The sequence below is a fragment of the Chiloscyllium plagiosum genome, unplaced genomic scaffold (assembly GCF_037043375.1).
Source record: "Chiloscyllium plagiosum isolate Xiang-an unplaced genomic scaffold, Cpla_swu_hap1 HiC_scaffold_27, whole genome shotgun sequence".
Taxonomy (NCBI): domain Eukaryota; kingdom Metazoa; phylum Chordata; class Chondrichthyes; order Orectolobiformes; family Hemiscylliidae; genus Chiloscyllium; species Chiloscyllium plagiosum.
The window spans coordinates 65,338,355-65,355,156 of record NW_028270165.1 but is presented as its reverse complement, the minus strand read 5'-3'; the positions used below and the strand labels follow the sequence as shown (position 1 = coordinate 65,355,156).

The 16,802-nt window shown below is 41.9% G+C and overlaps 1 protein-coding gene across 1 annotated transcript in view; it reads right to left on the bottom strand.

The window, feature by feature from the left end:
* The window catches only part of LOC148144491 (scavenger receptor cysteine-rich domain-containing protein DMBT1-like), a 37,071-nt gene extending 24,336 nt beyond the window's left edge, over positions 1-12,735 (bottom strand). The window contains exons 1-3 of the mRNA XM_087975348.1: positions 12,604-12,735; positions 10,629-10,762; positions 5,343-5,434 (exon numbers count right to left, since the gene is read on the bottom strand). Of these exons, the coding sequence (XP_087831474.1) occupies positions 5,343-5,434; positions 10,629-10,762; positions 12,604-12,735 (358 nt within the window). The remainder of the gene's footprint in view (positions 1-5,342; positions 5,435-10,628; positions 10,763-12,603) is intronic.
* Between the last annotated feature and the right edge of the window lie 4,067 nt (positions 12,736-16,802).

Genomic DNA, 16,802 nt, shown 5'->3' with positions numbered 1-16,802 from the left:
CGTTTGGCAACCTCCAGTCTTTCGGCACCTCACCTGTTCAACAAAGATCGACAAAACTTAATGATGGAGCCGTTCACCATCTCATGCTCTATAATCTGATCCAAGAATGTTGTTACTTCTAGATAAATTAATATGAGATTAAGCTACCAATTTGTCTCACTGTTTCACAAATTGAAAAGTTTCAAAGCACGAGATGAGACAAAATAGTGTACAAGTAATGCAGAACCAGAGTAAATTTACTTCTCGTTCAAATTTATTGTCTCATCTTAGTAGCCACTAAGACTGTTGATCTCGAAGTTACACAAACTAAACTCAGAAACCTTTCTTTCAATAGTTCTGAGCAACCTCCATTTCTATGCCAATTTATTCTTGCATCAGTCCCCAATCGGGTCTCCTTCCAACTGAACCCGAAATGCTTTTTCTTAAATTATATGAAACAACGTCAGGTTACTATCTCTGGTCGTCAAATTCACAACGTAAACAATTTTACAAATTAAGCCAAAATAATTGAGACACCGGGCTGATTGTAGAAAAGAAAAGTGCACATGGAAAATCTGAAACAACTGTGGAGAATGCTGGTGAACCCCAACACATGCGGAGAGAGGAACAGTGTTAAAATTGCCACTCTGTTGGGACTCCTTATTTTCTATCCTTCTGCTCTGAGTGATCGTATCAGACTCGAAATATTTCTGTGTTTCACTCTTCATTGATGTTGACATATCTCCTGATTTCATCCAACATTTTTGAAGTTTCTTTGAGCTATCAGGCGGTTATGCGTACTCCACAAAATTCATGTTAATAAATATATATTCAACCCCCTTTGTTCATATATCAGCTTATAAAATAATTTTGAAAGTGAAATCTAGTCTTTGAGCAACTTGAGCTGTGTTGATGTGCATGTCTTTTTTTTATCTTCTGCCATATATCTTAGGACAAAACAGACAGCAACTAAACTTTAAAGGAAATAGTACCAGTTTAGTCTTCTGGATATAAAATGCAATTCACTCTCAGGGTCACTGTACCCGTGATTTGGGTGTAAATGGATTGACGAAATGCAGTACATAAATAGACTCGAGGCACACCAGTTACTCGAACCCATTATTTCGATCTCGGGAGCCTGATTTAACCGGTGTGATATGTTTTATGAAAATAATCCACAAAATTCGAATTCAAGCACTTAATTCATTAATGTACATGGAAATACGTCCATGGGAAGAATGAAAAAGAAGGCTTCAATACCTTGGTTAATTCATGTCACTGGATAAATAGGAGTAAATTTTCCAGAGATTGAGAAACCCAATTTACCACAAAGCAATATATTTTTGTGTACATGAACTCTCTTAACATACTACGCCATAGCATAGACAGAATCTTTTAAAGCTAGACTTTCTACGGAGTGGAAACAGGACAAATGGCCCAACAAGTCTATGCTGACCCTCCGAAGAGCAACCAACCCAGACCCATTTCACTCTGACTAATGCACCTAACGCAGTGTGGACAACTTGGCATGGTCTGCACATCTTTGGACTGTGGGAGGAAACCAGAGCACCTGGAGGAGAGCCACACATACACAGGGGCAATGTGTAAACACCACACAGTCACTCGCCCGAGGCTGGAATCAACTGAGCTGACATGCTGCTCCATATAATAATCTGAAGCAGGATGCCCATCCTTTCACTACAAGTGGAGAACAGGTGCCAGATTTTCAGCATTATTCACTTTCTGAAGAGTAATAACTGTGAGCAACACACAAACCAGCGCGCTTAACAGACACTCGCTGCTTACATTGCTGCATTAACTGCAACATATTTTCACAAGCTGGAGGGCACTTCGCAGAAAGCAATCGGTTTCATTTACACACCGCCCATTATCTGAACAACTTGAAGCATTCACCACCAAGATTCAGCCACAGAAGTTGCGCCATCAATGTTAACGGCAACAACTCAGCTAAACACCTTCACACAACCGAACAAAACTGCACCCACACCAGCTAACAAGGTGCACAGAAAATTGAAAGTACCAGCACCTGCAAATGCCCATCCTGATTGGAATGGCGTCGTTGTTCCTTCCCTGATACTTGATCATGATTCTGTAATTCTCTCCTCACATATGATGATGTACCGAGCCTCAACTAATGCAGTGGACCATGAGTTCAGGTCACCGCCACCTGGTTGGATTTTATGTAACATTTACCAAACCAGACATTCCCACAGTTTTGAATAAAAAGAAAAAGTGTCGTGAAATAAATATCCTAATAATGATTTCCACCTCTCCCATTTGTCACTAAGAATAAAGTTTGAAAAGGATTTATTTTGGATATTTCATTTTTGAAAGGCTTGCGTGATGAAAATCGTAATGTAAAACAATATCGAGGTAAACATATTAATTCCACATCAAATAGTGGAATAAATCTCGAATACAGCGAACGTGAATTAAGTAACATATGTAAAAATCACAACGCCAGGTTATAATCGAGCCAGTTTATTTGGAAGCACTAGCTTGCGGAGTGCTGCTCCTCTATCAGCACAACGACATGGTGAAGGAGGAGCGCTCTGAAGGGTAGTGCTTCCAAATAAACCCCGTTGGACTCGAACGTGATGTTGTGTGATTTATAACTTTGTCCACTCCAAACCAACACTGGCACCTCCACATAAAAGTCACCTAGTTCTATGAATAATATCACAAAACGGTCACACAGGCCACAGGTATAATCTGAGAGTATAATCCATTTGTGTGTGAGTTCAATCAATGGTGACATTGACTGGTGTTTTACTGACACCATGTTCACTGTTAGCCCAGAATCCGGTGCATCCAAATGTAACAGACAACCGTTACAGCTGGTCAGAATTTCTTGAGAAGATTGAAAATTGCTTTCTTCTTGGCTTTCCTTCAGTGATAACACCGTCAGCAAAACAAAAATTCAAACCAAGGTAAGACGCCTCATCTGCCTTCATATTCCTATTCAGTTCATGTCTAAAAGTAAGTCTGGCACAACTCTCATCAGAGAATAGGAGATATGTGTAAAGTGAGTTCAAATTTTCGAAGAGTTAACTCTGCCAACAAAATGATATTACTGTCAGCCCTGCCTCAATTTGCAGCTCTCTTGCTCCGACACAGAAAGGTAATTGTTTAAACCCGATTCCACCGGTTTGAGCATAAATTCAGCGCTGAAGGAACAGTTTGGTTCACAGGTCAGTTGGTGCACGTATCTTCGCGTCCTCGATTCTCTGTGGGAAAAGGAGAGGGCCGATCCTGTCGGGTTGCTCACTCAGCAGACTGTCCAAGTCATTTGGCAGAATGCTTCACCATTAGAACGTTCTAACAAGCAGGAAGACATCACTTGGGAAGGGCACAAACTGCCAGATCTCTCATGTACACCTAATTAGTTTGCGGCTACCCACACTGCTCTCTCAGTGAATGCGCGGTTTGGAAGGGTGGCGGGGACACGGGTAGGGACTTAAAACATATCCTACTGGAATGGTCCTTTGCAAAAGATGTCTGGCGAAAGATGTAGTACTTTCTGTCGAGTCTCTTCACAAGCAGCTCTTTGACTCAGGACACAGTGGTCTACGGTCTGTTCCCCATGATACACCCCGACACTGAAACAAACAACTGCACCTGGAAGAGCACCAAATCGCTGAAAAATGGACGTTTGTTGGCATTAAACTCTTTGGTATTCCAGGGCAAGTATTTGACCCCGAATGAGGGTTGCACAGTGGCACATTCCAAGGACCAGGACTAAGTGTTGAGGGATGTATAAAAGGTTGGGGCAGCTGTCACTAAGGCAGTGGAGAAAGACCACTGTCTTAGGTCTTGCTGCAGAAGGTATATGGGGGTCCGTTCAGTTACCAGACCCCCCTGATGTCTCAAGTATATATAGTTACAATCTTGTCCATGTAAGACATGCCTTTAGAGTGTTGCTGTAGAGAGTCAAATTCCAGTGTTTGTTTGTCCTTCATACAGGATTGTACAGAAGTAGGAGAAAGTGAGGATTGTAGATGCTGGAGATCAAAGACAAAAAGGGTGGTGGTGGAAAAGCACAACTGGCCGGGCAGGACCCCAGGAGCTGGAGAGTCGACGTTTGAAGCAGAAGATCTTTATCCTGATGAAGATTTTACGCTCGCAACGTCGAACCTCCTGTCCCTCGTATGCTGCCTTACCGGCTCTGCTTTTCCAGCACCACACTTTTTAACTACGGTACAGTAGTGACCTGTTTCAATGACTACCTATGTATGTAAAGGTATTTTATACATACAGTTTTTATTTGGAGAGAGAAAAGAAGCATCTTTCTGTAAAAATGTTTACAGTAATTTGACGGAATTTCATCAACAACTTTCCCAGTCCAGGAAGGAGAGCTTTTGATATTGGCCTGGCCAGTGCCATTCATTCGACCAAATTCAGTGAATAACAAAACTGGCGAACAAAGGAACTGTGCATGTTGGAAATCAGAAACAAAGGAGAAATTGCTGGAAATACTTCGCAGATCTGGCAACATTTGCAGACAGAAAGCAGCGTGAATGTTTCGCTTTGGTTATTTGAAGATGACCAGTTGACTGTGCCCTTTATTAGAGCGACAATTCTAACAGATTTCATGGAATAAATTGCCTGCCAAGTTTCCAAAATTACAGAACTGTCTGAACAATAAAATATAACAAATTAGCACACAGCGCCTTTGTTCCACTGAGGATGCGAACGGCTAAATGCGCCCTTTATCACAGCAATGTTTCTTACACTTTCCTCAGAGTAACTTGCCTGTCACGTTTCCTAAATCGCAGAACTGTCTCAACAACAAAATGTACCAAATTGGCCCAGAGTTCCCTTGTTTCACTGACATTGTCAACGGCGCTATATAAATGCATCAGTATCGAGAAAGTTTTCTAATATAAAGAGAAGAAATAGTAACTAAAATCAGTGGCACATCAAGCTCCGAGAAATGCAAAAATGTTCAGTTTCTGTTTTACATTCTCCCAAATATTGACGAATAAATTAGGTAGATATTGTTCAGCAGGTTTCCCAACTACGCACACTGTTGAAGCAGCGATGGGCACTGTTTCCAAACACACCCGAATTGTCTGAGTAGGTTTTGAACTCTGTGAGCTGTACGGAAACTACGAATAAGTGCAAGGATTGGGGGTGAATGGGGGTTGTGGTTGGGAAGCTCTGAAGCCTCAGAAACAGTTCCATAAAAAGTCAAAAAATAATGAAGACAAAATAATTTTCATTCCCTATCATGCCACTATTTTATCTCGCATATACTTATCATTATATTTTTGCCACATGTATGTTACTAATCATTGACCTATCAATGGTTGAGAAAATGTATTCAAGTGACCATAACTCACAGTTCAATAGCTGCAGAAGAAGTAACTTCACGAGGCTTACAAACATCGTCCCAGCTGGTGATTCCAGATCAAATCGGAACAGTTGCTGAATGCTGATCACAGATACAGAGCAGCAGTTAACGTATCAAGTGACTCCTCGATTTCTGTAACAGTTAGTTCCTCCACCACGCCTTGTCCAGGGGCTCGTGTTTCTTTCCATCAACCAATAGATTTTGATGTGAGAAGACTATTGAGTAAACTCTGTCTTCTCCACCAATGAGAAATGATGTGACCATTAATGGGTACAATGAAACAGGGTTCCAAACACTAGTTCATCTTAACAGATCAATGACGTTTCAGATTTTGACTTGGAAGCGAGTCCCCACGCCGGAATCCATATCACAGAATCACACAACCACAGGACGTTATTGGTCTCAGATTCTTTGAAGATACTCTGCAACTCAGCATCTCCACGAGCAGCTGGAGAAAGAGCTCAATTTCCATTTCTTCACTTTACACTCTTCAGGACTAAAAATGGAGACTAACAACTTCTGAGCTGAACCTCTACCCTTCCTTTAGATTACAAGTAACCCATTTCCTCCTTTATATATTCCTGTCCTGTCGACATTGGTCTCAACACAGCAGACCCACATTAATCTCATTCCCCCAATCCTTAGCACCTATTCTGAGTCATAATTCTGTCTATTACTATAACTATCAGTCCGTTGTCTTATTCTCTGAGCACACAGACCACCTGTTTCAGTCTCTTCTCCTCCCCCGTCTGTGCACAGTATTAAAAACTGTCATTATCCAGAATAATCACATTTGATTCAAAATATAAACTCGCTTTGTGTGTCCACACATGCTGCTCAACTTGTTGTTTTCTTCAAATGTCAGTCTTGTTTCTTTATAAAATCAGCTTTCCGTCATTCTAAAAGTGTTAACCATTGAATTAACATTTAGAAAAACTTTAAAAAGTCCCCAAAAATCTTATCTTATTTTTACTACAGTTCGTAATTTCTATGTCTCTTCTGCAAACTTGTTCCCTCGTCTCCATCACGATACCTTCCAATATTTTACTCATCAGGATCATTCGATAGAATTTGTCCAACCCAGTTACGAGAGGAAATAATGGTTTTCTTTTGCTCTTCGTCTGCAAAATCTGCTCAAATTTCAAATCATGTTGATTTCCCTCCTTGGATGGTCAGCTCTTATGGGACGGATAAAGTGCAATACAACAATGTTTTGCAATTATTCAAATTTGCCAAATATCAAATTTCCTCTTGATATGCGAGAGGAAATAATTGTTTACTTTTCCACTTCCTCTGCAAAATCTGCTCAAATTTCAAATCATGTTGATTTCACTCCTTGGATGGTAAGCTCTTATGGGACCGATACAGGGCAATACAAGTTATGCAAATTATTCAAGTTTGCCAAATATCAAATTTCCTCTTGATATGCCTCATCTTTCAAACTTGCAGGGCCTGACATCATGGCAACTGTGACTGTACATGTAGAGCATAGAACATAGAATATCGAACATTACAGCGCAATACAGGCCCTTTTGGACCTCAATGTTGCGCCAACTTGTGGAATCAATCCGAAGCCGACCTGTGGAATTAATCTATCCGACAGTAGTCCATTTTCATCCATATGTCTGTCTAATGACCATTAAAATGCCCTTAAAGTTGGCGGATCTGCTACAGCAACAGGCAGTGCATTCCACGCCACTACGAATCTCTGAGGAGACTAAGTCATACAAAAATGCAACAAGTTTGTCACTTCATCAGAAAAAGTGAGGACTGTAGATTGTGGAGATCAGAGTCGAACAGTGTGGCGCTGGAATAGCACAGGAGGTCAGACAGCATCCGAGGAGCAGACGAATCGACGTTTCAGACTGAAGGCTTTCATTGGCAATTTGTGGAGCCTGATAAACTGCATTTTTTGGCACTAACTGAGACGGCAATAGATTTAATACATGTTTTGGTTTGTCACAATGCAAAAGTGTCTGTTCTAAATTCGAGGAAGGGAGAAACAGGGATGTCCAGGCTGTCCGGTTAATTGCAATATTCTGAACATGGTAGTGTCCACCATAAACAATGTGATAACAAGCATCAATTTGGGCAGATAAAATTGAAATTATTTATTGAAGAGAAGTCGTGGTTTGAGAACTCCACAATATTTTGATGGGGTAACTGTTATATTGAATATGGGAGAATCTGTCCATTTGTATCGACGGATCTTTGAACACTTTTGATTAAATCGAGGTGTACAGAAATGAAGCCTGCGCTATCATATGTGACATACGGTCCAGGACAGAGAATTGTCTCACAGAGAAAAAAAGTTGTGCATTTTCAGTGGGAAGGAGGTGATAAACGGAGTGTATGGGAAATCGAAGGTGGGACATTAGCTATTTACAACGCACTTCAACGATTTTGGATGAGGGGATCAAATGTGACTTTGAGAGGTTTGCTGATCAGAACCATACAAACAGGCTTCAAGGCCTTCCGGACAAGTTGAGTCAAAGAGCAAATGCGTGAAAGATGCCGTCGAACTCGGATCAGTGTGAGGTTAACGACATCGGACAGAAAACAGGAGAGAATAGGAAACCAGAGAGTAAAATAAATATTTAAAGGTATGTTAGTGATAATGAACAAAGAGAAACGGATGACCCGGTACCCCATTAACTAAAAACAAGGAAAGAAGTCCGAGACTGAAAGGTAAGTGCTAATTTGACCTTCTTTGAAAAACGGGTTCAGTCCAAGAACAACGTTTTTTAAAAAAAACTGCTTCTACAGAACATTGCAGAGACCGTTGAAGTATCATGTGCCGTTTTGATCGCCTTGCCTAAGATATAGTGCATTGCATTGGAATAGTTGCAGTAAAATCCACCAGACTGATTTCTCGCATAGCAGATGTGTCCTCTAAGGAAACATTGCATTCATTGTGTCCACAATCATTGGTGAGGATCTCATTGAAACGCAAATAATTCTAACGGCCTTCACATGCAGGATGCAGGTTTGATGTTCATCTGGCTTATGATATCGAGAAAAATGGGTCATGGTCTTGGGATACAGGTTTGCCATTTCGTAGGGTTGCACAGAGATTTTGTCACTCAGGGAACTGTGAGTGGAATTCTCGAAAATGTCGTTGGGATGTCATTGGTACATTCAAGAAAACAAGCATCAGTTACCTACCAGCGTGAAAACTGTGGAAGTTAAAAGGTGAAGTTAGAACATAGAACGTAGAACAATACAGCGCAGACCAGGCCCTTTGGTCCTCGGTGTTGCGTCAACCGGTGAACTATTCTCAGTTCGTCCCCCAACACTATCACAAAATCATCCATGTGCTCATCTAAAGATTGTTTAAATCTCCGTAATGTTTCTGAGTTGACGACATTAGCAGGTAGGGCATTCCACGCCCTTACCACCCTGTGTGTAAAGAACCTGCCACTGGCATGTGTCTTAAACCTATCACCCCTCAATTAGTAGTTGACTCTTTCATTGCACTTTGTGACATGTGGAGCAGCAAGAGGGATAATTCAGATCTCCTAGTGTAATCAATTGTGGAATTGAATGCAGATCATGATCTGAACCTCAAACCATTTCCCTGTAACCAATTCTATTTAAAATTCTATCACTGGATACGGGCAGCGCTGTCTCTGCCAGGATTTATTACCCATTGCATTTTCCCCCTTGAGAAATTCGTCATGAACTAGGTTCTTAAAACTTTGAACACGAAATGCTGAAGTTAGACTGACAATGGCGTGAGGGAGGTATTTTTCAGGATTTTGACCCAACGACAAGGAAGAAATGTCGACATACATCCAAGTCAGGATAATGAATAGCATAGTTGGGAACTTGTTCTGTTCCACATATCTGCCGGCCTTATTCTCTGCTTAGAATTTCTATTGAGTTTGTAGACTGCTGTCTGAGGAGCCTTGGTGAATTTATTCAATGTCTTTTGAAAATAGTGCACATTGCTGTTACTAAGTGATGGTAGTGGATGTTTGTGGATGTGGTCACAGTCACTTGGCTGCTTTGTTCTGGATGCTGTCAAGGTTATTGAGTTTTGTTGGAGCTGCACCAAGTCCGGCATTTGTGGAGTTTCCATCACTATGTCTCTCGGTCCACAGACGCAGCGAGACACGCTGAGATTTGCAGCATTTTCGGTATTTCATTAAGATCTAAGTTGCCCTGGTGGAACTCAGACTGGGAATCAGTGCGCAGTCTATTGCCATGGGGTACCTGTTTGACAGCATCGTTGATGACCCCTTCAAACACAAGACTGCTGACTGAGAGTAAACGGGTTTAGACAATATTTGGCCTGGTTGGATTTGTCCTGTGGTTAACACAGGAACATATGTGGCCTATTTCCCGCACTACCTTTGGACATGGAAAGTGCAGAGACATTGATATAAAGGTCATCATGTCAAATTATCCTTTTGCAGGTGACCACTCCTTACGGAAGTGTACATCACAAAATACGTGAAACAAAATTGGATGATCACAGAATACAAAATGAAGTTGTGGAAGTGTGTGAGTTATTTTCTCTCCCTGAAAGTCTGTGATCAATGTTGTTACAACAGCATCAGTGCTGTAACTCAGTTGTTTGTAATATACATAAGTGCTTTGAAAGAAACTGTAGGTGCTCTGATCAGTGACGTTCTGACCGTCACACTTATCATCAATACCGATTAAGAATCCACATCACTCCTTTACTACTATAAGGCCTGTCTCTGTCTTATGCTCTGCTTACTCTCCACATCTCTTTCCCTTGAGCATCTCAGATGAACTGCACATAAATCAGCATTATCCAGCCCTCTTCAGTGGACTCGAAACATTAAAATCATATTTGTCCCAAGTTTCTGCAGTTCTTCTGTGTTCTTAATTCAGATTGCCAACACCATCAGAACTTTGATCGTGTTACCATGGTTTCGAAACTGGGTACAGTTTAGCGTTATTGACTACATTCATTCACGTTATCAACAATTTCCATTTTATCCTGTGCTGTTTTGAACTATTCATCTACAAGACAGCGCCTGAGCCATGTCTCACAGATGTGCTGCAGAATTTCACATCATATATGGGTTGTGTTGCGATACAGGGCAAATTGCCAATCATCTGAAGAAATCTGATCTTTCAGACAGAGGCGAAATGCATGAACACGCATTTTGATATCATAAATGCCGGACATTACCAACGAATTGATTGCATCGAAGAGCCGTAGCATATTGTTAAAAAACATGCAGAAGCATATTTTACAGCAGATCATAATTTGGAATTTGGCAGGATTTATGGAAGGTACAGTGTATGAAAAGGCAGCTTCTCAGTCTGCAGAACCACAGAACCGTCACTGCGCGTCTTGCCTTTCTGTTCAAACAACAGGAAACACCTGGTACCGTGGTAAATTCTGTGCTCTAATGTTGTCGCCTGTTTCTCCTTGAAAATAAAAAATATCAGATGGAAAAAAGCAGTAAATCGGAATTAGAATAGACACTCAACAGAATCTCAATGGGTGCTACATCATGGAAGGGCACATCTCAGCTCCAGGCTCATGTCAACTGGGAATCTATAAATATGTTAACACCTTAAATCCTGAACGGTCGCACAAAATTTCTGTAATCTAGTTACTGGTAAACAAACGTCTAAAAGAGTGATTCAGCGTGACAGAAAAGATCAGTTTGAGATCCAATCAGTGCGAACAAACGTGAATTAGGATCAAAGACTGAGGCTTTACGTTTGAAGACAGTCTGTCACGGTTTCACTGAGTTGCAATAGCGTTACAGACTGGGATGAGTTTGTTCGGCCAATCGTGTCTGTCCTGGCTGTTCAAACACTCATGATTACCTAATGCCAGTATCCTGTCTTAATCGGATAATCTTGCAAATATTTGCTTCCATATTCATCTAATGCTGTGGCAAGTTTCAATCTGCATTCCCCAAGTTTCCAGGCAGTGCCTTCCATATCCTGACGTCCATCTTCGCTGCTTTTGCAGATCTCTAAACTATTGTTGTCACCTGCTTGTCCCATTTGTTTTCGGGAATGCTTTCTCCCAATCTACTCTGTCCACATCTCTCAGGCAGGCCGGAGGAGATATGAAGCATGTGAAATCATTACCATAGAGAGACGCAGAAAAGGGACAGTTGCACTAATTCGGAGCAGGAATAAATCAATGGGCATTATACACAGAAAGACGTTGAGCACTGATGTCACAGAATTATATGATCACACCATAGAACATAGAACAGAACTCCAAAGGAGCTGGGCTTTCTGCCCAGTATGCTTGTGTACACCATGATGCTGTTCTAAACTGATTCCATTTGCATGCATATGGTCTGCTTCTCTCTATCCTCTACTTGTTCATTCAACTGTCTAAATACCATTGTTGATACTATAACTGTTCACGCCACCTCCCATGGTAGCACATTCCAGGTACTACTATCTTTGAGGTTACAAACCTGCCTCGGACTTTTCCTTCCACCTTTCTGCCTCTCAACGTAAAATTGTGCCCACCAGTATTGTACATTTCCGCCCTACGGAGACTCTGATTATTCTCTTTGCCTCTCCCTCTCATAATTTTAGATACTTCAGTAATCTCCCCCTCAGCTTCTGATGCTCAAAAGGAATAATCCACGTTTGTCCAACATCTCCTTGTGGTTAATACATTCCAATCCACCAACATTCTGTGAAACATCTTCTGCATGCTCTCCAAAGCTTCCACCTGCTTCCAGTAGTGCAGCCTTCAAAACTGTGCATGGGCCTCCAAATTTTGCTTGATCGATGCCTTATACATTTGCAGGGCGATTTGCCAACATTTACATTTACTGCCCCGACTGGAGAAGGAAAACATGTTGTATAACGTCTTTCCTAACTTATCCACTTGTGTTGCATCTTTTAGGGAGATAAGAACCCTTTGTCAATCAATGATATTCAGAGACCGACCATTAACAGTGCAGTTTCCACTTGCATTTAATTTCCAAAAATGCATCACCATCTCTTACCAGGTAAAACGCTATCCATTGTTTCTCCAACCAAATGTCTAATTGATCCATGACTTGTTGTGACTTTTGACTCCCTTCCTTACTGTGCATAATCAGCCAATTTTTGTGTCGTCTCCAAACTTACTAATGACACCACCTACACTTTCATCCAAATTTTATACATGTGGTTAATGACCTGCAGACAGAGAAAAACTCGGTTCTGTGTCATCCTGTGTTTTCAATGGTCAATTCAATTTTACACCAACCTTTCCATATCACCAAGGATTCCATATCACTTACTTTTATGAACCAATCTACGATGAGGAATTTATCAGATACTTTACCAAAATCCTTGACCTTCATAGACGTGTTTTCCTCTTGCTTGTAAGCTCCCACGTCCATCAAATTACACTTATTTCGATCCAACTCCATCTGCTATTTCTCTGCTCAAATTTCCAAATGCTCCATCGCCTGCTATATGTTTTGACAGACTTTCTCACTACCCACATCTCCGGTAATTTTCATGTTTTCTGGAAATTTACTAACCAGATCAGCTAAATGAATTTTACAAACAATGCAGGTCACAACAAGGATCGTTCTGCGAAGAGATATCTCACAGACCTCCAGTCAGAAAACAGCTATCAATGTTATACTTTCTGTCACCTCCAACCAAGCCAATTTTTGATTTATCTTACAAACTCATAACCATGGAACCCATGTGGTTTTATCTGCTAGACATACTAGAGATTATTCAATGCTTAAGTAAATTTTTGCCGGCAACAACATCTACGCACTACCCTCATCAATTATCTTCATCACTTGCTCACAAAACTCAGTCAAATTTGTGAGTCACGGCATCCCACGTAAACCCGTGGCTACTATCTCTAATATGCGTTTTTTTTTACAAATGTGAGCAAATCCCGTGCCTATGAATCTTCTACAAGCAGTAACCGACCATGGATGAAAGACACAGCTACATGTAATTCCCTGAATTAACAGCGTTGCTCTTTTTAACCAAAAGGAACTCGTTGGCTATTCTCCAGTCTCCTGTAGCCTCTCTTGTGGCTAAAGACATACAACATATTCCTCCCTAAAATTCCCATCGTCCATCTCATTCTCCGTTGTGGATACAGATGCGAGATATTCACTGAGGACCTGACTCCCTTCCTCTAGCTTTCGTCATAAATTCCCTCCTTTGTCCTTCAGTCTGTTCACACTGAACACTTGCTCTTAATGCAACAATAACATCGCCCTCATCCTACTGGCCAACAACATTTTATGGTCTGTTTTTGCACTGATAATTCATCTGTTATTGTGTTTTTGCTTCCTTCAAACCTCTCAAGGGTCTTGTTTGATTTCAATTTTCTAAACATTTGCTTCCTTTTCTCATTCTGACTAAACTTTTGATATCTCTTGTCATTTGCAATTTGCGAATCTTGCCGTCCTAACCTTTCTGCCTCACAGGAAGACGTTGATGCAGGTGCAGTTATAAAATTGAAAAGACATTTGGACATTTACATAACGAGAAAAAGTTCAGAGGGGCATGGACCAACTGCAGGCAAATGGGACTGGTCTACTTTGGGAAACTTGATCAGTTTTGACGAGTGGATCAAAAATTCTGTTACCGTGATGTCCGACTGTATGATTCCACGTGATTCCGAATTCTGATCATTGACCTTTAAATGATTCCCACCTGACAAAATTACATTTCCCCTGAAAAGAATCCCTTAAATCTAATTTCTCCAGTTATTGCCTGATGACGTTATCATTTGCCTTACCCTGTACTAAAACATTTACCAGGGGACCTGTATGATCATTATTCTACCTACCTTAAACATACTGAACTTTGATCACAGTTCCCAAATTGTTCTGCACTGAAACATTCATCGGAAACAGACAGAAATTGTTTAAAAAAAAATACTCAACAGTTCTGGCAGTATCTGTGGAGAGCAAGCATAGTTAACGTTTCGGGTTCACTGACCTCCTTCAGAATTGGCTTTGGCTCTGAAGCTATTGATATATATCCTGGAGAAGGTATGGGGACGGATGAATGAGTGAAAAATGGAGTGAGGTGGGACAATGAGAGATGAAAATAGTTGGATAGACAAAGAATTGATAAAAGGCTCGTTGGGAATGTTCTCATCACCACCTTGTTCTCTGGAAAGAATCTCTCGCAGGTTTGCTATTATAACTTAGCGACGCTCAGTGCAAGCTGGAGGAACAACACGTCACTTTCCTTCTGGGAACTCCACACCATTCTGGTCTCAAAAGTGTGTACATGCATTTTTTTCTGTGTTTGAGAAGGTGCGGGGGTCGGGCCTGCCTTCTTGAACTGCTGCAGTCAATGTGCTGTAGGGCAGACCCACAATGTCCCTTCGGGAGGGATTTCCAGGATTCTGACCAATTCACACCATTCTGAGTCGAGATGGTGAGGGGCTCGGAGGGGAACCTGCAGGGATTGGTGTTCCCCCATATGCTGCTCCTTATCCTTCAAGTCCCCTCCAAGTCGCACGCCTTACCTTCTCATGGACGTAACTAGGGATGGCATGATAAGTGTCGGGAGTGTGGTGCTGGAAAGGCACAGCAGGTCAGGCAGCATGCTGGGCCCGCCAAAGACACATCAGGTCCAGTGAATGAATTAAAAATAAAACAAATCCATTCTATTTTTTTGAATACACAGCCTGGGTAATTTACACTTCTCCAGTCCTCTGACAACACTCTCGTATCTGAAACGTGTCACATTGACTCCCCCAGTGAGCCACGGAGGTACCAATGAGACTGGGCAGACGTTCGATGTTACTGTGTAGAACGCTGCTGGAATGGAATGGGCTAATGGAACCTGTTTGTTCTCCATCTCCCATTAACATCAGGCTCCACAGTTTATCGCTGTGTACCTGGAGGGCACTCTCCTCCTTTAATACTCAGGGACTCCTTGCAGCGTGTTACCCTGCCATGTCAGTGGTTGTGCCAACTCCCTCAGTAATGGGGGACGGTCGTCTCGACAGACAGAGGAAGAGATTGGATTCTGAGAGTGACTGATTGTGATCATTACGACAATGGACTGAAGTTTCTACAATGGACTCTACTGGCATTCCCAGAATTGGATACATCTAACATCTCGAATTCAGGACGTGTTGTGGATAATTCAGGGTGTCTCCTACCCCATTCTGGCTGTCGTTGGCATTCCTGGTATGTATCTGGTGAGGACACAGCATCTAGTGAGGCCACTTTTGATGTACCACGCTCAATTCTGCAAGCCCTGCTCAAGGGAGGATGTTATTAAATTGGAAAAGAAAGCAGAAAAGTTTGACAATGCTGTAATCTAAACTGGATGGTTTGTGTTGCCAGGAATGGTTGGATAGGCTGGGACTGATTTCTCCCCGGATTGTAGGTGACTCATGGATGACATTGTAAAGCTTGACAATATCACGATTGACATACATAACGTGAGTATCCAAAGCTTTTCATTCACCAGGGTGAGGGAAACCAAACACACAGGGCATAAGTTTAAGGTGAGAGGGGACAGGATTACAAGGGAACTGAGTGTAGCTTTTTCACATGATTCGTGTTTGGAATGAGCTGCCAGAGAAAGCGGTGGAGGCTTTTTGCATTTCTAATCCAAACAATGTGAATGGGATACCTTTATCCCAAGCATTTGGGTAGCCCTGACAGTTCGCTCTTAAACATGATCTACGGGGTCTGATGCCACCTTTCCAAGGCTCCCTTGGATTCAGGATGGTACGCATTTAATTTAAAGTGCTGCATGCAGAATGTATCCATGACTTCCTTAAATACTGCGGAGCAAAATTGGAGACTTGGTCTGAATGAATCTCCCTCGGTTACCCATACTGGGTAAAGAAAGGTACCAACTCCTCCACCACCCTTTTTGCCTTAACACACCAATATGGAAATACCTCCGCAAATCTGATAGCCACATCCATTACAGTGAGCAAGCAATGCTTCCCACTTCTGGTTTTACGGAGAGGACATACACAATCAATCATAACCCACGTGACGTGTTCTTGGGATCTGCGGTAATTGGCAGCAAATGCACTAGTTTGATTACTGCCTGTGGCTCACCCTACTACGCACCTCTGAAATGTATGGCAAAGTGTACACATCCTTATGCAGTCCAGGCCAACAGAAGTGCTTTGGTACCATAGCCTGTGCCTTGATCACACGAGGTGACCGCCTCCTGGTAATTCATTGCTCCCCATAATATTTTCCGAGTTACTCAGGGAGAGAGGAAGAGGGACAGGGCAGACAGGAACACGACAAAGGGAAAGAGTGAGAACAGTGAAGAATCAGAAGCAGGAGAGGAAGGGATAAAGCGTGGGGGAGAGGGTGTGGGGAACGGCAGACATGTAGAGAGATATGGAGCAGGGGACAGATGAAGGAAGAACGAGGTGAGAGTGGGACAGGGAGAGGGAGAGAGAGAGAGATGGAGGAGTGAGGACGAGAGAAGAAGAAGGCAGAGAGAGAAAAAGAGAAGAGAAATG